General features: G+C 43.0%; 2 protein-coding genes across 7 annotated transcripts in view; one reads left to right on the forward strand and one right to left on the reverse strand.

The window, feature by feature from the left end:
* The window catches only part of LOC135527998 (collagen alpha-3(IX) chain-like), a 52,195-nt gene extending 40,334 nt beyond the window's left edge, over positions 1-11,861 (forward strand). For 5 of the 6 annotated variants that reach the window (XM_064956739.1, XM_064956743.1, XM_064956741.1 and 2 more), the window contains 12 exons: positions 1,132-1,185; positions 1,323-1,376; positions 2,203-2,256; positions 2,348-2,419; positions 4,775-4,810; positions 5,126-5,170; positions 5,289-5,321; positions 9,534-9,680; positions 9,799-9,853; positions 9,974-10,156; positions 10,386-10,463; positions 10,658-11,861. In XM_064956739.1, coding sequence (XP_064812811.1) covers positions 1,132-1,185; positions 1,323-1,376; positions 2,203-2,256; positions 2,348-2,419; positions 4,775-4,810; positions 5,126-5,170; positions 5,289-5,321; positions 9,534-9,680; positions 9,799-9,853; positions 9,974-10,156; positions 10,386-10,463; positions 10,658-10,842 — 996 coding nt within the window. In that variant the 3' untranslated portion in view covers positions 10,843-11,861. The remainder of the gene's footprint in view (positions 1-1,131; positions 1,186-1,322; positions 1,377-2,202; positions 2,257-2,347; positions 2,420-4,774; positions 4,811-5,125; positions 5,171-5,288; positions 5,322-9,533; positions 9,681-9,798; positions 9,854-9,973; positions 10,157-10,385; positions 10,464-10,657) is intronic. The other variant, XR_010453492.1, reaches the window with a different exon arrangement.
* Positions 11,862-12,866: 1,005 nt separating this feature from the next.
* On the reverse strand, positions 12,867-15,594 carry LOC135527427 (transcription factor-like 5 protein). The gene is made up of 6 exons (XM_064955962.1): positions 14,879-15,594; positions 14,639-14,731; positions 14,310-14,473; positions 13,966-14,155; positions 13,121-13,262; positions 12,867-12,992 (listed from the first exon to the last, which is right to left on the reverse strand). Exons 1-6 carry the CDS (start codon positions 15,592-15,594, stop codon positions 12,867-12,869), a joined length of 1,431 nt encoding a protein of 476 aa, XP_064812034.1.
* Positions 15,595-21,573: the final 5,979 nt, after the last annotated feature.

Genomic DNA, 21,573 nt, shown 5'->3' on the forward strand with positions numbered 1-21,573 from the left:
AGGACCTAATAATGTGCATTAGTCCACACTGTGACAGCTATGAATGAACAGTGACGTTAAAAAGATTGTGGCTCAGCATACAGACAGTGATGTCATATGTCCAATGATGTCATATGCACGGAATGTCATAAAGACTCATAGCAAAAATGTCATACAGGTGTGCCACATCATTGGTCATGTCAGAAATGTTTTGTGATGTCATAAAGCCAGTGATGTCACATTGATATTGTGTAATGAAAGGATGGAATCATACTGAAAAATAGGGGTAGGTTTACGATTGTAGTGAATCAAAGGACCATGAATGTAATAAGAAACCGTAAGTGCTGGCTTAAGGCCTGTAGCAACCACTTTAGAATTTCTGGTCAGAACAAGGATGAGGCGGATGTCCAGGTTAATGGGAGTTTAATGGAAGAAGATGTCCACATTTACACACACATCTGACCACTCATGGTTCAGATAACTGAGAATCATGTCCAGTGAGAACTGACTATGTGGTCATTTAGATGCACACATAATTAAACATCAGACATACAGGGATTCAGTCCAAAGGAGAAAAAGTTCAGCCCGAGGGAAAACTTTGGAAGTGCTCATCGGGATGGTGAAAGCACGTTTCTGACCACACAGCGTGCTGGGGTCATAGACTAACTGAAACTGAAGTCCCGGGAATCAAGGCCACTGATAAGCCGAAGGAGATGTGGTGATAATTATTTGGCGTGACCTTGACCAGTAAGGCACTAACAAAAGTGGGGGTCCTCTGAATGGGAGACTAAGCTGCCCGACTAGAACTAACCATAAAAGATGGCTAGAATCAGCTGACAGAAGCTGGATGTTTTAACACATACAGCTAATGATGTCACAACTGATATTATAGGATCAGAGAAACAGCCAGTGATGTCATAATCAGTGATCTCATAAATATGTACAGGGATGTCATACAGCCAGTGATGTCACAAATTGTATCATACAATCATAGAAACCATACAGACAGTGATGTCACAAATTACATCACACTTTCAGGAAAAATATATAGACAGTGATGTCATAAATGATATCATACAATCAGATGAACCATTTAGCCAATTGCCATAAAGATCATAAGCCACCACATAACCATTCCCCTTTCCTTCCCAGGGTGACCCAGGAGAGATGGGAGAGGCAGGGCCATCTGGAGAGCCAGGTATTCCTGTATGTATCTGATGGGCTTCTGGGGCACTTGTGGGGTATTTCAGGGGTTTCTGTATTGTGGGTAATTTTGTTACAATGCAGTCATGGTGTATCAGCTCCTCTCAACTGGCTGCACCATCATCTGACTCCTCCTACAGGGCGACATTGGTATTCCAGGAGAGAGGGGCGAGGCGGGACCCAGAGGAGTGGCTGTAAGTAGTCTAGGTCAAAGTACAATACTATGGAAACATGGCAGCATCCACCTGTTAAGACGCCAGTGGTTAGAGTGGAGCCATACACACCAATCAGAATAATAGTCAACATAGCATTAGAACGCATGGTTAAAACAGGGTCCTGGTAGGGAAAATTAGTTGTTTCATATCTTCATGGGGCTATATATGGTGATTGAGAGAGGATAAAGATGAAAACTTCCACTTATTAGTTAAATGAGTTAAATGATAAAACACAATAGTTTGTGATTAACTAGGAGACTGTTGCATAGTAATGTACAACATGTTCTTACACACATGGGAAAATATAGTCCCATACCACCCCATATACAGCTATTCTCCTCCAGTGAGATGGAGGCAGTAGGGAAGATGGGAATGTATGAAATGGGGATGGAGGAAAGAGGGTCAGAGACAGAGGGGTCTTTGTCTTTGGTTCCCCATCAGAACCCCAGAGGGAGGGAATGCAGGATACAGCCTTGGGTCTAAAGCCAGGTGGCACTTCACCATCACAGCTGGGTGCAGTGTCACTTTCAAAGCATTCCTCAGATAAGACATATTCAAACAAGTGATTTTATCAACTTCTACACAAATTATGACTCTTGTGCCTCTCATCACACACAACTGCAATAACCTCCTCTTTCAAAGTTATAAACACAATCATGTCCTGCTTTATTGTAGTCTCATAAAGGCAAAGTTAGATAATATTGGATGAGGGAATGCAGGTCTGTGTCACAGGTCAGGCTTTACTTCCATTGTCTTTAGGCCCTCGTGTACTTCCTATTGTGCTAACAAGATGTGCGTTTCCTAGGGGGGCGTCGGACCAGTGGGCAACATCGGGGTTCAGGGCAGCAAAGGCTTCCAGGTCAGTAGCATGATAGGATACGGAATGGGGTGTCCCACCAAATATCAATTGAATGTTGGAGTGTTCTTATGGTGTCTGTCATATTCAACAGGGAATAAAGGGGGCTCTTGGTGACCCTGGCCTTCCCGGACCAACCGGGATTCGCGGCGGATTTGGTGAGAGGGTGAGTGTGACTCCGAACAGAATGCTTACTGGCCAAAGACCTCTCTGAAGTGACCAAAAGTGGTGTCCACCCCAGAGATTTGAACCGCTCACCATGTGTTTCCAAGCCCAAACATCCCTATCAACTACACTGATGTCCTTGTGTGAATAAACAAGGCCTTTTACTTAGCTATGTCTTTTAAAACTGATTAGAACTCTTGACCAACTGACCCAATATTGTCTTGAGTTAATGAGTCCATCCACTGGAGACATTTCTGTCAATAACAAGTAATTTTTCCAACAATTGTTTAGACATATTATTTCACTTATAATTCACTGTATCACAATTCCAGTGGGTCAGAAGTTTACATACACTAAGTTGACTGTGCCTTTAAACCAGCTTGGAAAATTCCAGAAAATTATGTCATGGCTTTAGAAGCTTCTGATAGGCTACTTGAAATCATTTGAGTCAATTGGAGGTGTACCAGTTGATGTATTTCAAGGCCTACCTTCAAACTCAGTGCCTCTTTGCTTGACATCATGGGGAATCAAAATAAATCAGCCAAAACCTCAGAAAAAAAATTGTAGACCTCCACAAGTCTGGTTCATCCTTGGGAGCAATTTTCAAACGCCTGAAGGTATCACGTTAATCTGTACAAACAATAGTACGCAAGTATAAACACGATGGGACCATGCAGCCATCATACCGCTCAGGATAGAGACGCGTTCTGTCTCCTAGAGATGAACATACTTTGGTGAAAAAAGTGCAAATCAATCCCAAAACAGCAGCAAAGGACCTTGTGAGGATGCTGGCGGAAACAGGTACACAAGTATCTATATCCACAGTAAAACGAGTCCTATATCGACATAACCTGAAAGGCCACTTGGCAAGGAAGAAGCCACTGCTCCATAACAGCCATAAAAAAGCCTGACTACGGTTTGCAACTGCACATGTGGACAAAGATCGTACTTTTTGGAGAAATGTCCTCTGGTCTGATGAAACAAAAATAGAACTGTTTGGCCATAATTACCATCGTAATGTTTGGAGGAAAAAGGGGGAGGCTTGCAAGCCGAAGAACACCATCCCAACCGTGAAGCACGGGGGTGGCAGCATCATGTTGTGGGGGTGCTTTGCTGCAGGAGGGACTGGTGCACTTAACAAAATAGATGGCTTCATGAGGCAGGAAAATGATGTGGATATATTGAAGCAACATCTCAAGACAATAATCAGGAAGTTAAAGCTTGTTCGCAAATGGGTCTTCCAAATGGACAATGACCCCAAGCATACTTCCAAAGTTGTGGCAAAATGGCTCAAGGACAACAAAGTCAAGGTATTGGAGTGGCCATCACAAAGCCCTGACCTCAATCCTATAGAAAATGTGTGGGCAGAACTGAAAAAGCGTGTGCGAGCAAGGAGGTCTACAAACCTGACTCAGCTACACCAGCTCTCAGAAAGAATGGGCCAAAATTCACCCAACTTATTGTGGGAAGCTTGTGGAAGGCTACCCGAAACGTTTGACCCAAGTTAAACAATTTAAAGGCAATGCTACCAAATACAAATTGAGTGTATGTACACTTCTGACCTACTGGGATTGTGATAAAATAAATAAATCATTCTTTCTGCTATTATTCTGACATTTCACATTCTTAAAATAAAGTGGTGATCCTAACTGACCTAAAACAGAGAATTTTTACTAGGATTAAATGTCAGGAATTGTGAAAACTGAGTTTAAATATATTTGGCTTAGGTGGATGTAAACTTCTGACTTCAACTGTACATATACGGTTGAATTACTTGTGTCATGCACAAAGTAGATGTCCTAACCGACTTAACAAAACTATAGTTTGTTAACAATACATTTGTGGAGTGGTTGAAAAAGGAGTTTTAATGACTCTAACCTAAGTGTATGTAAACTTCTGACTTCAACTGTATTTTTACACAGAAACATACACTGCAGCGTGCGTGCGTCCACACACACACACACACACACACACACACACACACGCACATAGTTCCTCCTGCCAGGCCCATGAAGAGCAGAGCAGTATGTGCTTATAACCTGGGCAGTGTGGGCTCACTCAGAATCAGAACATTATTATAGGATGGAGCCTTGGCAGTGTGTATTCATACTGTAACGAAAGGTAACATAGCCAGCCTCCTGTTCAGGAGCCGAGGGCAGAACAAAGCCTGACTTTATCCAGCTCCTAGGCTGCCCCACTCCACTCCACAACCCACCACACCTCCATCCCTCTCTCCATCTCACTCCGCACACACAGCCTGCCATCTATTGAGCCATGCGCTCTGCTACTGGACTTCACAACCACGGACTCATAGCCATTTCTCTCTCCTCACTCTCTCGTTCTGTTTCTCTCACAGGGTCCAGTTGGAGCATCAGGCCCTAAAGGAGACATGGTACACTTGTAGCTCCTTACATTTGGGGTCAAATTAAGCTAAGAATGATATCATAGTAACCCTCTTCCCACTGTCTTCATTCAGTTTGATATTGGGGATTTTCTGTCTCTTAAGGGGTTCAGAGAGAATATTGTCAAAAAGATAATGGGAAATGTTATGGAGTTGGGGTTATGGATTTATGGGCTTATTATGGAACATAATGTGAGGGTATATTTGACTTTTGTAGGCACATAACGATACATTATATTTTCTATGGAAGCTCCCATGCACACCCAATTGTTGTTATTCAAATATTCACTTGTGTTTTCTGTTCAGGGCATGGCAGGAGCTGATGGTTTGCCCGGGGAGAATGGAGAACCTGTAAGTTATCCTTCATATTTTAAATTCAGTCAAATGAATATACATTCAATCAATGAAAACATGTATGTCATCCAATTTCCTTTGTCTTATTCCTCAACAATCTTTTGGTCATTCTCAGGGTCCATTTGGTCCAGTTGGCCAAAAAGGAGAGGTGAGTTATCTTTTCATCTTTATCCAAACTGTGGAGTATATCCTTGCCAGTGTAAAATGTATAGGTCCTAGTTCCCAACTCTCTACATTGAGACACATTTTACTGACAACTTTGTCTCTCTAATACAGTAGATAACGACCAAAAACATTGCAATCACATTCATTTATTAGGAGTACAGCCAAACCCCTAATTAGTTGCGCTTACTAGACCAGTCTATCATTGTCCCTTTCTCACTATCTTACATAACATCTTTAGCTGCTCATTCCATTATTATTGCCTCTCTCCCATCTATCTTTCCCCCCTCAAATCAAATTTTATTGGTCCATACACATGGTTAGCAGATGTTAGTGCGAGTGTAGCAAAATGCTTGTGCTTCTAGTTCCGACGGTGCGGTAATATCTAACAATTTCACAACAACTACCTTATACACACAAGTGTAAAGGAAAGAATAAGAATATGTACATATAAATATATGGATGAGCGATGGCCGTGTGGCATACATATGAGATGAGTAATGTAAGGTATGTAAACATTGTATAAAGTGGCATTGTTTAAAGTGACTAATGATACATTTATTACATCCAATTTTTAATTATTAAGGTGGCTAGAGATTTGAGTCAGTATGTTGGCAGCAGTCCCTCAATGTTAGTGATGGCTGTTTAACAGTCTGATGGCCTTGGTAAAGAAGATGTTTTGCAGTCTCTCGGTCCCAGCTTTGATGCACCTGTACTGACCTCACCTTCTGGATGATAATGGGTTGAACAGGCAGTGGCTCGGGTGGTTGTTGTCCTTGATGATCTTTTTGGCCTTCCTGTGACATCGGGTGGTGTAGGTGTCCTGGAGGGTAGTTTGCCCCCGTTGATGCGTTGTGCAGACCGCACTACCCTCTGGAGAGCCTTACGGTTGTGGGCGGCGCAGTTGCCGTACTAGGCGGTGACACAGCCCGACAGGATGCTCTCGATTGTGCATCTGTAAAAGCTTGAGTGTTTTCAGTGACAAGTCTGTTGTGCATTCTTCACCACGCTGTCTGTGTGGGTGGACCATTTCAGTGTGTCTGTGAAGTGTACGCCGAGGAACAATCCACATTCCCCACTACTGTTCCGTCGATGAGGATAGGGGGTGCTCCCTCTGCTGTTTCCTGAAGTCCATGATCATCTCCTTTGTTATGTTGACGTTGAGTGTGAAGTTATTTTCCAGACACCACACTTCGAGGGCCCTCGCCACCTCCCTGTAGGCCATCTCATCGTTGTTGGTAATCAAGCCTACCACTGTAGTGTCGTCTGCAACCTTGATGATTGAGTTGGAGGCGTGCATGGCCATGCAGTCATGGGTGAACAGGGAGTACAGGAGAGGGCTGAGAACACACCCTTGTGGGGCCCCAGTGCTGAGGATCAGCGGGATGGAGATGTTGTTTCCTACACTCATCACCTGGGAGTGGCCCGTCAAAGTCCAGGACCCAGTTGCACAGGGTGGGGTTGTGACCCAGTGTCTCGAGCTTAATGACGAGTTTGGAGGGTACAATGATGTTAAATGCTGAGCTGTATTCGATGAACAGCATTATTACATAGGTATTCCTCTTGTCCAGATGGGTTAGGGCAGTGTGATTGCGTCCTCTGTGGACCTATTGGGGCGGTAAGCAAATTGGAGTAGGTCTAGGGTGTTAGGTAGGGTGATATGAGCCTTGACTAGTCTCTCAACGCACTTCATGATGACGGAAGTGAGTGATAGTCGTTTAGCTCAGTTACCTTAGCTTTCTTGGGAGCAGGAACAATGGTGGCCCTCTTGAAGCATGTGGGAACAGAAGACTGGGATAGGGATTGATTGAATATGTCTGTAAACACCAGCAAGCCAGCTGGTCTGCGCATGCTCTGATGACGCTTCTAGGGAATGCTGTCTGGGCCGGCAGCTTTGCGAGGGTTAACACGTTTAGATGTTTTCCTCACATTGGCTGCGGTGAAGGAGAGCCCGCAGATTTTGATAGCGGGCCGTGTTAATGGCACTGTATTGTCCTCAAAGCGAGCAAAGAAGTTGTTTAGTTTGTCTGGGAGCAAGGCGTCAGTGTCCGCAATGGGGCTGGTTTTCTTTTTGTAATCCGTGATTGACTGTAGACTCTGCCACATACGTCTTGTATCAGAGCCGTTGAATTGCGACTCTACTTTGTCTCTATACTGATGCTTAGTTTGTTTGATTGCCTTGCAGAGGGAATAGCTGCATTGTTTGTATTCGGTCATGTTTCTGGTCGCCTTGCCATGATTAAAAGCAGTGGTTCACGCTTTTAGTTTTGCGTGATTGCTGCCATCAATCCACGGTTTCTGGTTGTGGAAGGTTTTAATAGTCACCGTGGGTACATCATCGATGCACTTGCTAATAAACTCGTTCACCGAATCAGCGTATTTTGTTGTCTGAGGCTATCCGGAACATATCCAGTCTGCGTGATCGAAGCAATCTTGAGGCAAGGAAATCAGATTGGTTGGACCAGCGTTGAACAGACCTGAGCACAGGCGTTTCTTGTTTTAGTTTCTGTCTACAGGCTGAGAGCAACAAAATAGAGTCGTGGTCAGATTTGCCGAAAGGAGGGCGAGGGAGGGCTTTGTATGCATTGCGAAAGTTAGAGTAGCAATGATCCAGAATGCTGCCAGCTTGGTCATGCATTCAATAAGCTGATAAAATTTAGGGAGCATTGTTTTCAGATTAGCTAAGTTAAAATCCCCAGCTACATTAAATGCAGCCTCAGGATATGTGGTTTCCAGTTTACACAGAGTCCAATGAAGTTCTTTCAGGGCTGTCGAGGTGCCCGCTTGGGGGGGATATACATGGCTATGATTATAATCGAAGAGAATTCTCTTGGTAGATAATGCGGTTGGCATTTGATTGTAAGGAATTCTAGGTCAGGTGAACAACAGGACTTGAGTTCCTGTATGTTGTTATGATCGTACCACGACTCGTTAATCATAATGCAAACACCTCCGCCCTTCTTCTTACCAGAGAGGTATTTGTTTCTGTCGGCGCGATGCGGGAAGAAACCAGATGGCTGTACCGACTCTGATATCGTATCCCAAGTGAGCCATGATTCCGTGAAACCGAGAATGTTACAATCTCTGATGTCTCTCTGGAAGGCAACCTTTGCTCGAATTTCGTCTAACTTTGTTGTCAAGAGACTGGACATTGGCGAGTAGTATACTCAGGAGCGGTGAGCGATGTGCCCGTCTAAGGAGCCTGACCAGAAGACCGCTCCGTTTGCCCCTTCTGCGGTGCCGTTGTTTAGGGTTGCCTACTGGGATCCGATCCATTATCCTGTGTGGTGGTCCAAACAGAGGCACCGCTTCGGGAAACTCGTATTCCTGGTCGTAATATTGTTAAGTTGACGTTGCTCTTATATCCAATAGCTCTTCCCGGCTGTATGTAATAAAACTTAAGATTTCCAGGGGTAACAGTGTAAGGAATAATACATTTAAAAAAAACACTGCATAGTTTCCTAAGAACGCAAAGCAATGGTGACCATCTCTGCCTGCTGCGCCATGTCTGATGTGTTGCCAGAGATGTGGTGTTGCTACTAAGCGCTGGTGCCCAGGCCAGACTGCAACGCACTAACTCATTGCACGGGATCCTCCCAGCTCCCATTCTAGGATTAGCTGGATTAATTGGCTTGCTGTACGGTTGCTTTAGTGTTATTAGCTCACACTCTGCCATCCCCACAGAAGAGCAGGAAGCTACACTAATCTGCAGCACAGTTTGCCTTACAATTAATGTAATTACAGCCAAGGCGCTGATGTGGCTCAACAACTCTCCATGGTGTTAACTAGCTACAGTAACTCTGACACTTATGAGCTATTGTTGTGTTCATTAGATTAATTATCAAGTGATACAACGCCATATACACTCCCACACTGATGTTCTCAAGGGACTGCACAACTTTATGTATTATTGTGGGGGGAAATGGCCAGGCCTACAGTTTTTACTTCATAGAAAGCTTTTGACAAGTCAGGTAGTTTCTTTTTCCAGGGTCACCTAAAATTAACTGCTGAACCAGCTCTGAGGCGAAGGGAACAATTGAGCTGTCTGATTCCCTCAGATCAAGATGTCGGAGAAGTTAATTTTTCCACAGAGTGCAATAGATCAACACTTTCATTCCTCACAACTGAACATCTGTTTGACATTTACTGAGTGAACGCAAGAGCTGTAGATTCGATTTTTGTTTGTTTGTGTTTACAGTCTGGGAAGCGTGGCGAGCTGGGACCTAAAGGTGTTGTGGGACCACAGGGAGAGCTCGGAGCCAGAGGAGTTCCTGGGAAACCAGGCCTAATGGGCTTCCAGGGTGAACAGGGTCTGCCTGGAATCGCCGGCAAGATTGGTGTTCCCGTGAGTAACCAGGGATAATACCTCGATCCCTGTAAACATGGTGTCCCTGCGCCAAGAGTGCCTCGGATTGATGACACCTGCTGAATGAAATGTCTGTCTTTTCTGCATCTGTTTTCAGGGTAAACTGGCAAGTGAACAGCACATTAGAGAATTGTGTGGATCTATGATTGATGGTGAGGATTTTGGAGATCAAAAGGGCTGCAGTGTCCTTGTCTAAATGACCAAAAAAGGACATTAGCTCATTTTTTTACAGGAATGTGTTTGCAAATGTATCTTCCTCTGTCCTTCCTCAGATCAGATTGCACAGCTGGCTGCCAACCTCAGAAGGCCCCTGTCCCCTGGCCAAGTGGGTCGCCCCGGTGCTGCCGGACTTCCAGGGAAAGTAGGAGAGACTGGGACTATCGGTCACCCCGGCTCCCGTGGACCTCCTGGCTACAGAGGACTGCCTGGAGACCTGGGAGACCCCGGTCCCAGAGGTAAGTAACAGGAGATACACAGGTCCATGTCAAGAACATACTCAAAATGTCTGCCTTTCTGATCAGCACAGAGCAATGGACTTACAGATAGTAACTTTGCAGCATAGAACATACTGTATATCTCATAAGAAGTGTACAGACAAGTGTGACCATCTCTATGTTGGGCCTATTGCAATTTGTAGCGCCAATAGATTAGATTAGTAACATTTGTTTTCTGTCTCTTCAACAGGTGATCTTGGTGAACAGGGTGACAAGGGACCCATTGGAAAGGCCATCGAAGGGCCCATTGGAGACCAAGGATACCAAGGTATGACAGTTTATACACTGTGCATTCACAGTGAGTGGTTTGGGGATTTGCATCAGTATACTGTCTCTGCCTGTGTATAAACCCTTTTGTGGGACACCTGAATCTATATTGGAGAGAGTAGTGCCGGTTTCCCTGTTTTAAATATATGTATCCCTGTTGGGAAACTTGGCTCATTCCCTATATTGTGCCCGTAGGTATCCCAGGAGTGCTTGGAATCGTCAAAGATGGGCGTGACGGATCCCCAGGAGATCCAGGTGAGCCTGGAGAGGCAGGGAGGACAGGAAGGACTGGGCACTCGGGCTCCCCAGGAATCTGTGACACTACCGCCTGCCAGGGGGCAAATGTCCATGGGAAAACCTCCAATCCCAAGAACCATTAAACATTACTTCCCTCATCCCGGAACTAGCCCCCCCGGGAGGTGAAAAAGAGGGAGAGAAGGAGAAGAGAGAAGACAAGTCAGTTTCCTCTTGAATGTATTTAAAACAAGACGGGAACAGTAACAACAGATGTGACATTTATTTTGAGAGGAAGAGGACATCCCAAGAGGAAAAGAGCAGTTTGGGAAAACGGAGAAGAAACAAAGACAAAAATCTAGAATCCATCCATCTATGAAGTGGACAAAGCTGATTAAATGTTTCACAAGAGCACTAGAGAACACATGCAATCGTGTCAAATACCATTGAAAGTAAATTACAATTTAACAAAAAAACTGAAAAATAACTTTACTGGAAAAGTGCTTATAGGCCATTATTTTCTAAAACATTTGTGTAAAAATATGTGCTTTCGTTGTTTCACCCCCTGTCTGGAAGATAACTCTCCAACACTAAAACTGTGATTGTCCTTGCAGTGAATGTGCATGTGTCAAGGTCCTTTCTGCTTAGACCCGAGTGTTCCCTCACAGGACTAGCTTACAAAATGTAAAATAAGAAGATATGTGCCAGTGAGCAAAATGAAGTCTCTGCCAAGGAGCTTTGGGTGTACTGTAACAGGCAATGAAGAAACCTATGTGCCCCGATTTTGTATATTGATGCAACCACGTTATTTTCCAACTCTTGCTAGACTAGTTTTTTTTATGTTGTCAAGTTTATTTGTTGCCCGTTTCCTTTTTTCACATTTCATGATTACATGTTTGATTTAAAAATCTCTTCCATTAAGTTTTGAAAATAAAAAAATGTGGATGCATCAGAACTTGTAATTGTAGAATAACTCATTAACAATTTGTGCTTTCTTTTTTATTTTGCAATGACCACATCCACTTTGTACCGGTGCTGTAACTATTAAATATACATGACTTTAAATACTATTTATTAATTGTGGGTGACTGTTGTATGTACAGTAAGTTGCTACAGCACCATGTTGTAAGAAATAACAAATAAAGCCATTTTCAGTAAAACATTACTCTTTTCTACATATCAAGTTAACCAACTGAATGTTTATGCAATCAAACAATCAGGAGATAAACAAAGGCAAGTACATTAAGTCACATTTATTTTAAATATCTAATATTAAGGTAATATGAAAAACTGTCATGGAAACTGAACTTTTTCCAGAGTTGTATATACAGAGTGGAACAACACTGAACAATATACATTTAGAAGGCTGCATTTGTTGTTAATGTGGTTTACTGTTGCCACAAGTACCAAAAAACCCTGTATAAAACACATTCAAAATAAATTACAATTGCAGATAGATGCACGTATGATTAAAAATGGAACTATATAACATCTGTTAACTAAACTGAAATCTAGTCAGTAGATAATGTTCAACTCCTATCCTAGAAAAACAGTGCCTCCTGTGCATGACTTTCAGTAAAGCATTTTTTTAATAAAAAGGTTTGTTGCCTCAAAGAATCACAATTATGTAAAGTTGTATAAAAAAAAACATCTCTCCTTCCTCAGCATACACACTAACCTGATCCATAGGAGTCCTGGAGTGCAGTTAAACTTGCATTGTACAATCAAGACCCTCAAAACCACATTGGAATGTTACTTCCATGGTCAAACTTAAAACCTTCACCCATTTTAATTATTGTCAATCATGAGGTTTGGAAGGGAAGCTCGTTTCAAATATTAGTCGAACTTGAACACTTTTAAGCAAAAATAAACATTTATGAAATCTCTTGATACAAAAACTGTGCCCAAATAGATCAAGATGGAAAATTACATGTTGGAGTACATGCTCTGTCAAGGGGGATAATAATCACAGAGGAGAAATAAAGCAATAAACAGAACACCAAAATCCCTTTTCTCCCCCGAAAAAAAAACAAATGGATATCTGTCCCTCTGGCAATACCTGATGCTTTTGTGACAGCTAACATTCCAAAGCCAAACCCAATGGATCACAGCTACTCTTGAGGGTAAAATAAATTAATAAATAGAATAATTATTAAATAGGTGTGTGTATTTACTGCTCCGATGCTTGTAGGGTGCTAGATGGCTCTGCTGTCTCCTGGCGGACCATGACCTGGCCTGAGGCACTGCTGGGCTTGAGCCGCTGACCAGTCTTGCCACAGAACGTGCCCTGAAACTCCTGAGGAAGAGGGCAGAGTCAGTCACCTCTTTAGGAATACCTGTGCATCAGGACACTACAACATTGCAATATGTCTGTTGGTGAGGTCATAGCCACGTAGGGACTATCAACTTAGATCAGGCACTCACCTGTTTGATGGAGTCCCCGTACACCTCTCTGACGTACTTGAGGAAGGCGGTGGTCCATTGCAGGGTGGTGGCTTTGTCCGTCTCGTGGTTACAGAATGGTGCCAGCACATTTAGCTCATCACAGCAGAAGCGGATCCTCCTCCTAGAGTAAAAGGTGTCACTGACAGGAGCTTCTGTTTGAGGTGTGTACTAAGTGTCAGTGTGTTTTTTTCTTTTATGGTTTAGGTATGGTTTGCTGTGCTGTGAAGCCCTTTTTGACAAATGTACCATGTAAAAGTGTGAATGCTAATGAGCAAAAGTAATTACGTGCCCAAGAGAGTAAAACAAGCAACAGTTTGTGTGTATGAGTGTGATGGGTTCAGATTTCTAAAAACGTTGAATTATTATTAATCATTAGTTATGCTAGAGACATGAGGGATGCCATAGTCGAGGGTCTAACCCAGGAGTTAATGGTTATCTGTAGGAGGAAGGGTTATGGTGGGTGCAATTAAGCTTAGAATATGATGAGTGCAGGGAAAACAATCGCATGTGGCAGTACTGATAAAGGGAGGGAGCTGTGGATAAGAGGGCGAGGTCAGGTAAGATTAAGGGAAGAGGAATCATTTATTGCCTGTATCACTTTGTATCTTTATTGCTAGGCAGGAAACTATGTTTAGCGAGAAGGAGGAGACTCCACCCAAAGTGGGGTGCATATACCACCACTATTGTAAACATGTTTTTTGTCGATTCAGCTGTTCGATTCTTTGGTAAGAATAAACCTGGTCTAAGCTTTCATAGTGTCTGTCAAGTTCTTACTCTGATAACTAAAACCTAACAAGTGTAAGCACAAGTGTGGGTCTGATTACCTGCGGTCCCGCTCCTTGCTGTTGTGTCTCTCTCTGCGCTGGCTACTTTCCACTGGTGGCCCTCCTCTCTTTTTTACGCCTGCTCCTCCAGTTGCTCTTCCCTCCACTGAGTCTGTGACAACGCCAGAGGTCTTGACAGCACACGTTCCACGGGTCCTACCGCGTTTAGCAGGCTTCGCCACAGCATCATCTGAAAGAGATAAAGAGGGTGTTAAGAGTTACAAAAAAAGTTGGATGTTATGTTCAGCAATACTACAATACATGAAAATAATCTGGAGAAAGACTGTACATTAAGTTTTGTTATGAGTGCCCTCCAAATCAAGCTGAAAGGTGAACATACATACCTTCCACCTTCACCCAAACTTTCTCCTCTGTTGGGTTGGGGCTGTTGACGCATGGAACTTTGTCAGGCATCTTGTCTTGCCGATAGCTGAATGTGAAGTTTTTTGGAATGATCAACCCTTGATGCTTATTGGGGTCAAGCATATGAGGGACATTCCCAAATCCCTAAGAATAGAATACTTGTCAAAACATAGCACTGAATCCCTTCCTTGTAACAATATAAAACAATTACATTTTTATGATTTAGTTACATCAGTAGTATGTTGCTCATACTTGACGGGCGCCAGCGATGGGGTTGAACATGCTTCCATATGGGTATGACAGCTCAATAGGGTTGCCCCGATCTGACCTCACCCACTTCTGTGGTTGTGAATGCATTGCTGCTTCTTGCGCCTCATTAGATTGATGAAGCATTGTCAAAAAACTGTAAAAGAAAGACAAATGTTGAGTAACTCAGTACTTCTATGACAATGTGTTTTTAGTAGTGTAGTAGAGAATTTACAGCTGTAAACAAAGTATGGCTAGTATAGGCCTACATTATCGTCACTCAAAATGTAGGAATAAAACGTACTTGCTAAGAGCTGCTGATTGCACATCCTGTTGTCTGGGGATGTCACAGGGGGTGCAGTTGAACCTCTTCTCCAAGCGAACTCGGGCGGGTGGGTTGGGCCTGGACAATAGCTGTGTGCTACTGTTGTTGTATGCTTCCAAGCCACGTTCTTGGGTCGCATCCACTGCACTCCTGATTTTAGCCAACACGGAGCCGGGGACTTCACCGCAAGTGGTGGGGGTCCGTTCTCCAGGTATAACGTTCCCGTCACTGACCAATACCATTTTAATTTCCTTGATGTCAACCTGTCCACCCTGGTTCAAGCCACCTAGAATGTACTGCTGCTCATCAGTTGAAGTTGACATAGCATCAGGTGGAGTGTTCGGGGGAGACTTGGCTGGGTATTCTGCTTCGCAGTTTGTAGGTTGGGGTGCAGAGTTTTCCACGGTGAATACGGTAGTGTTGAACCGGGCATCTCCTGATCCCTCTGGACCAGCCGCTTGTGCCTCCATGTGTGACTGGATTATGTGCTGAAGGTGGGTGTACTCCACTTCTGTCATCTCCATCAGGTTGAGCTCAGTGCCCAAAATCTGGCTTTGATCATTTGGAACACACCCGTTTTGGCTCATGATCACCTCGACAGAATCTGGGTTGTACTGCCCCAATGCAGGTGACACGTGAATAGTTTTACAAGCAGGTGACACATTAATGGTTTTACATGCCACGGACATCGACATCCTGTTGAGAGAAACATATGCTTAATGTCAGTTTTGAACAAGAACACTACTTTCATGTTCAACATAGCTATCTATCTGTCTGTTACCGGGGTCTATAACCTCAGCTAAATCAATGGGCTGATCTCTGGCTAACGAGCAAGATACTTTTCCCGCTCTGATCGATCAATCCAGCTCGCGCGTCTTAATCTAAACTGCGCTAACGTTACACTCCAGCTACTATATGTCAACTCACTTCACAATGCAGGCAGCCTAGTGGTTAGAGCGTTGGGCCAGAAACCGAAAGCCTGCTAGATCGAATCCCTGAGCTTGCAAGGTAAAAATCTGTGGAACAAGGCAATTAACCTAACCCACTGTTCCTAGGCTGTCATTGTAAATAAGAATTTGTTCTTTTTAACCGACTTGCCTAGTTAAATAAAAATACAGTTAACGAGCTACACTTATTCTTACTGAAATGTGGAATATAGCTAGCTATCCAACCAAATAGCTTTTTGAAATTGTACTATTTGGTCAACTTAAAAAGAGTAAACGTACAAATATGCGATAATGTTAGCTAGCAGATGTTAGCTAGTTAAAGTTAGTTACTGTAGCCAAAAACTTTTCCAATAATTCACTGACTGAAAAGTCACCACCCTTACAATTGTCTCAATTAAACATTTGATAACTACCTGAATAGATGGATATATTTGTATTTAAAATAGTCTTCAATTATAAGTTCATTAATTTATCAAAATCGTCGTCTTAAAACAGGCTCGTGTTTAGAATTTTATCAACCGACTTTGACAGACCGACAAGAGAGCGAACGTGATTAGAAAATAACTTGGGTGGCAACTGACGTCAGGCATTTTCATTGGCTCAAAAACAGAGCCTCTGCTGTCAGTGTCCATGAAAGTTGTTCCAAAATATTTTTTGAGATTTGGTAACTTGCTTGACTGCTCCCATCATTAAATGCTAGTAAATCAAACATTCAACTATGTTAATTATACTCAACAAAAATAAGTGGCGCAGCAGTCTAATAAGATACTGCATTTCAGTGCTAGAGGCGTCACTACAGACCCTGGTTTGATTCCAGGCTATATCACAACCGGCCGTGATTGAGAGTCCCACAGGGCAGCACACAATTGGCCCAGCGTCATCTGGTTTAGGGTTTGGTTTGTTCTTAACTGACTTGCCTAGTTAAATAAATGTTAAATTAACAAAATAAAAATGTTGGTCCCATATTTCATGAGCTGAAATGAAAGATCCCAGAAATGTACAGACTCACAAAAAGCGTATTTATCAAAAAGAAATTGCACAAATATGTTTACATCACTGTTAGTGAGCCTTTATCCTTTTCCAAGATAATCAATCCACCTGACAGGTGTGGCATAATCAAGTAGCTGATTAAACAGGTGCACTTTGTGCTGGGGACAATAAAAGGCCATTCTAAAATGTGCAGTTTGGTCATACAACCCAATGCCACAGATGTCTCATGTTTTGAGGGAGCGTGCAATTAACATGCTGACTGCAGGAATGTACACCAGAGCAGTTGCCAGAGAATTGAATGTTAATTTCTCTACCATAAGCCGCATCCAACTTAGCTTTTGAAAATATAGCTGTACATCCAACCGGCCTCACAACCGCAGACCACATGTAACCACGCCAGCCCAGGGCCTCCACATCTGGCTTCTTCACCTGCGGGATGGTCTGTGACCAGCCACCCGGACAGCTGATGAAACTGGGTTTACACAACCAAAGAATTTCTGCACAAACTCTCAGAAACAATCTCAGGGAAGCTAATCTGCATGCTCATCATCCTCACCAGGGTCTTGACCTGTCTGCGTTCGTCGTCGTAACTGACTTCAGTGGGCAAATGCTCACCTTATGCGTTTTATCGAGGGCAATTTGAATGCACAGAGATACCGTGACGAGATGTCGCAAGGCTCTGTACACAATTCCTGGAAGCTGAAAATGTCCCATATCTGTATTTCCAGTCATATGAAATCCATCGATTAGGGCCTAATGAATTTCTTTCAATTGACTGATTTCCTTATATGAACTGTAATTCAGTAAAATCTTAGAAATTGTTGCATGTTAAATGTATATTTTTGTTCAGTGTATTTGCTTATGTGACAATTACCTCTAGTGCTAAATAATTCAGCTTTCCAATCCACCTGTTCAACCCAACGTAGTTCTAGCTGTGGTTCAACCAGTCACCAGGCCTTTTAACCGGTCAAGACAAGATGGTATACAGCTACGGACAGAATTTACTTTTCATGGCAGGTTAGGAGAACTTAAGCAGCAGGTTAGGATAATTAACGTATTAGGTTTGGAGAATTTGGTTATGGTTAGGAAAATGGTTTGGGGTAGGGTTGGTTAAAATCCTACAATTCTCCCCAAATTACAAAAAAAAAATGGATATTAAGCAGTTCCGTCCGTATGTGTACACGATCTAGCCATATCTATTTGCCATCTAAACACCATCTTTCAACATAGAGCTCGACAGCTTGTAGTCACAGATATAACAATGAGAACATCTATGTTGTAGTCCTAAAACCCAGAAATTAGTTACCTCTGGTTCAGCCATCCCTATAGATACCTCGTTCAAAATAACTGGGAACTCAGAAAAATTAGAACAAATCATGACTTCAGTGAATCTTCAGGTCGGAAAGTCGGTGTTCTAGAAATAGGCCCGAGTACCCGGGTTGGAATTTCAAGTTGGTTGACCGTTTAATCGTTTTCCCCCCCAGTCGGAGCTCGTTTTTTTTCCCTAAGTCACTTTGTCCGAGAAGTCACCTTGTCCGAGAAAGAGTTACATGGTTATCAAAATGTCATGCCAGCGTAAGCCTACACAAAACACAGCCCTTATTTTAAGTGTTTCTGAAATTCCCCATGGGAAAAATGAATGGTGAAAAATATATTGGAACCATTTCCCTGTTTGACTGCTCTATGGGGAAAATGAATAGGGAAAGTATAGGGTGGAACCATGGCAGAGTTAGTGCAGACAAAAAGACGACATTACCATTTCACTCTACGTTTTTAACCAATAGAGAGCAATAGTAATGGCAGATTTTTGTAGGCACTGAACTCTACCATTGCGTGTTAGCCAAAGCCTATGGTGAAATTACATTTTTGGGGGGGATTTTTGGATAAAAGGCAAAAGTAAGGTCTGTGGTAAATTAGTTACTTCTGGTTCATTCAGCCATTCCTATGAGGGAAATGAATTGAGCAATAGAACGGAGTTTTGGGATAAATGCTGAAAACATGGTTCACACAGGCGTAGGAGATCTTATATGTTTTGTTCTATGAGAATCTTCATCAGCTAACAATGGATTTTAGAACATTTATTCAATCAAAAAAAGTATATAGACTTCATAATTCATAAAGGTCATGTTAACTGACTGATATTATCCCATAGAACAAAACGCAATAGTTCTACGCCTGTGTGAACCTTGTTTTCAGCATTTATCCCAAAACTCCATTATATTTCTCCATTAATTTCCTCCATAGGAATGGCTGAACGAACAAAAGGTAACTAATTTCAGGTTTTAGGACGACAAGCTGGCGAGCTCTATGACTGTATACTTTTAACACGTGTAGTACGCCTGTTGGTTGGGCAGATACATGGACCCTGTATGGATCTGAGTGATACATGTACAGTGCCTTCAAAAATAGTTCAGACCCCTTGACCTTTTCCGCAGTTTGTTATGTTATATCCTTATTCTAAAATTGATATGTTTTTCCTTCCTCATAAATCCACACACAATACCCCATAATGACAAAGTAAAAACAGGTTAAGACATTTTTGCTAATGAATTAAAAACAGAAATAGCACATTTACACAAGTATTCAGACCCTTTACTCAGTACCGTGTTGAAGCACCTTTGGCAGTGATTAGAGCATTGCATCTTCTTGGGTATGATGCTACAAGCTTGGCACATCTGTACTTGAGGAGTTTCTCCTAATCTTCTCTGCAGATCCTCAAGCTCTGTCATGTTGGATGAGGAGCATTGCTGCACAGCTATTTTCAGGTCTCTAGAGATGTTCGATCGGGTCTAAGTACAGGCTCTGGCTGGGCCACTCAAGGACATTCTGAGACTTGTCCCAAAGCCCCTCCTGCGTTGTCTTGGCTGTGTGCTTAGGGTTGTTGTCCTGTTGGGAGGTGAACTTTCACCCCAGTCTGAGGTCCTGAGCGCTCTGGAGCAGGTTTTCATCAATGATCTCTGTTCATTCATCTTTGCCTCAATCCTGACTAGTCGTCCAGTCCCTGTGGCTGAAAAACTTCCCCATAGCATGATGCTGCCATCATCACCATGCTTCACCTTAGGGATGGTGCCAGGTTTCTTTCAGACATAACGCTTGGCCATTAGGCCAAAGAGTTAAATCTTGGTTTCATCAGACCAGAGATTGTTTCTCATGGTCTGAGTCTTTAAGTACATTTTTGGCGAACTCCAAGCGGGCGGTCATGTGCCTTTTACTAAGGAGTGGCTTCCATCTGGCCACTCTACCATAAAGACCTGATTAGTGGAGTGCTGCAGAGATGGTTGTCCCATCTCCACAGAGGAACACTAGAGCTCTGTCAGAGTGATCAGGTTCTTGATCACCTCCCTGACCAAGGCCCTTCACTCCCAATTGCTCAGTGTGGCCGGGCGGCCAGCTCTAGGAAGAGTCTTGGTGGTTTCAAACTTCTTCCATTTAATAATGGAGTGATGTTCTTGGGAGTGTGTTCTTGGGGACGTTCAATGCTGCAAAAAATTTTGGTACCCTTCCCCAGATCTGTGCCTCGACACAATCCTGTCTCGGAACTCAATTCCTACGGGATCATGGCTTGGTTTTTTCTGACATGCACTGTCAACTGTGGGACCTTATATAGACAGGTGTGTGCCTTTACAAATCATGTCAAATCAATTGAATTTACCACAGGTGGACTCTAATCAAGTTGTAGAAACATCTCAAGGATGATCAATGGAAACAGGATGCACCTGAGCTCAATTTCAAGTCTCATAGCAAAGTGTCTGAATACTTATGTAAATAAGGTATGTTTTCTTTTTAATACATTAGCAAACATTTCTGCAAAAACTTTTTTCACTTTGTCATTATGGGGTATTATGTGTAGATTGCTGAGGATTATTTTTTTAATGCATTTCACAATATGGCTGTCACGTAACAAAATGTGTAAAAAGTCAAGGGGTCTGAATACTTTCCGAAGGCACTGTATGTAGCAGCAGATGATAGCCATGTAGTCGTGGGCTATACTCGGCCTTGTCTCAGGGTAGTAGGTTGGTGGTTGAAGATATCCCTCTCGTGGTGTGGGGGCTGTGCTTTGGCAAAGTGGGTGGGGTTATATCCTGCCTGTTTGGCCCTGTCCGGTGGTATCGTCGGTCAGGGCCACAGTGTCACCCGACCCCTCCTGTCTCAGCCTCCAGTATTTATGCTGCAATAGTTTGTGTCAGGGGGCTAGGGTAAGTCTGTTTTATCTGGAGTATTTCTCCAGTCTTATCCTGTGTCCTGAGTGAATTTAAGTATGCTCCCTCTAATTCTCTCTTTCTCCTCCTTCTTTCTCTCTCAGGACCTGAGCCCTAGGACCATGCCTCAGGACTACCTGGCTTGATGACTCCTTTGTGATGACCACTCTGATTATTATTTGACCCTGCTGGTCATCTATGAATGTTTGAACATCTTGGCCATGTTCTGTTATAATCTCCACCGTGCACAGAAGAGGACTGGCCACCCCTCAGAGTCTGGTTCTTCTCTAGGTTTCTTCCTAGGGAGTTTTTCCTAGCCACCGTGCTTCTACACCAGCATTTCTTGCTGTTTGGGGTTTTAGGCTAGGTTTTTGTACAGCACTTTGTGACATCGGCTGATGTAAAAAGGGCTTTTATAAATATACATTTGATTGATTGTTTAGTTTACCGTAGTTATTGGGGTCCATGTATGTGTAATTTCATGTAATTTTTAAATGAGGCGCAAAAACCCCAAAGCATCAACCACAGGAGCAAGTGT

This window comes from Oncorhynchus masou, chromosome 33 (assembly GCF_036934945.1).
Source record: "Oncorhynchus masou masou isolate Uvic2021 chromosome 33, UVic_Omas_1.1, whole genome shotgun sequence".
Lineage (NCBI taxonomy): Eukaryota > Metazoa > Chordata > Actinopteri > Salmoniformes > Salmonidae > Oncorhynchus > Oncorhynchus masou.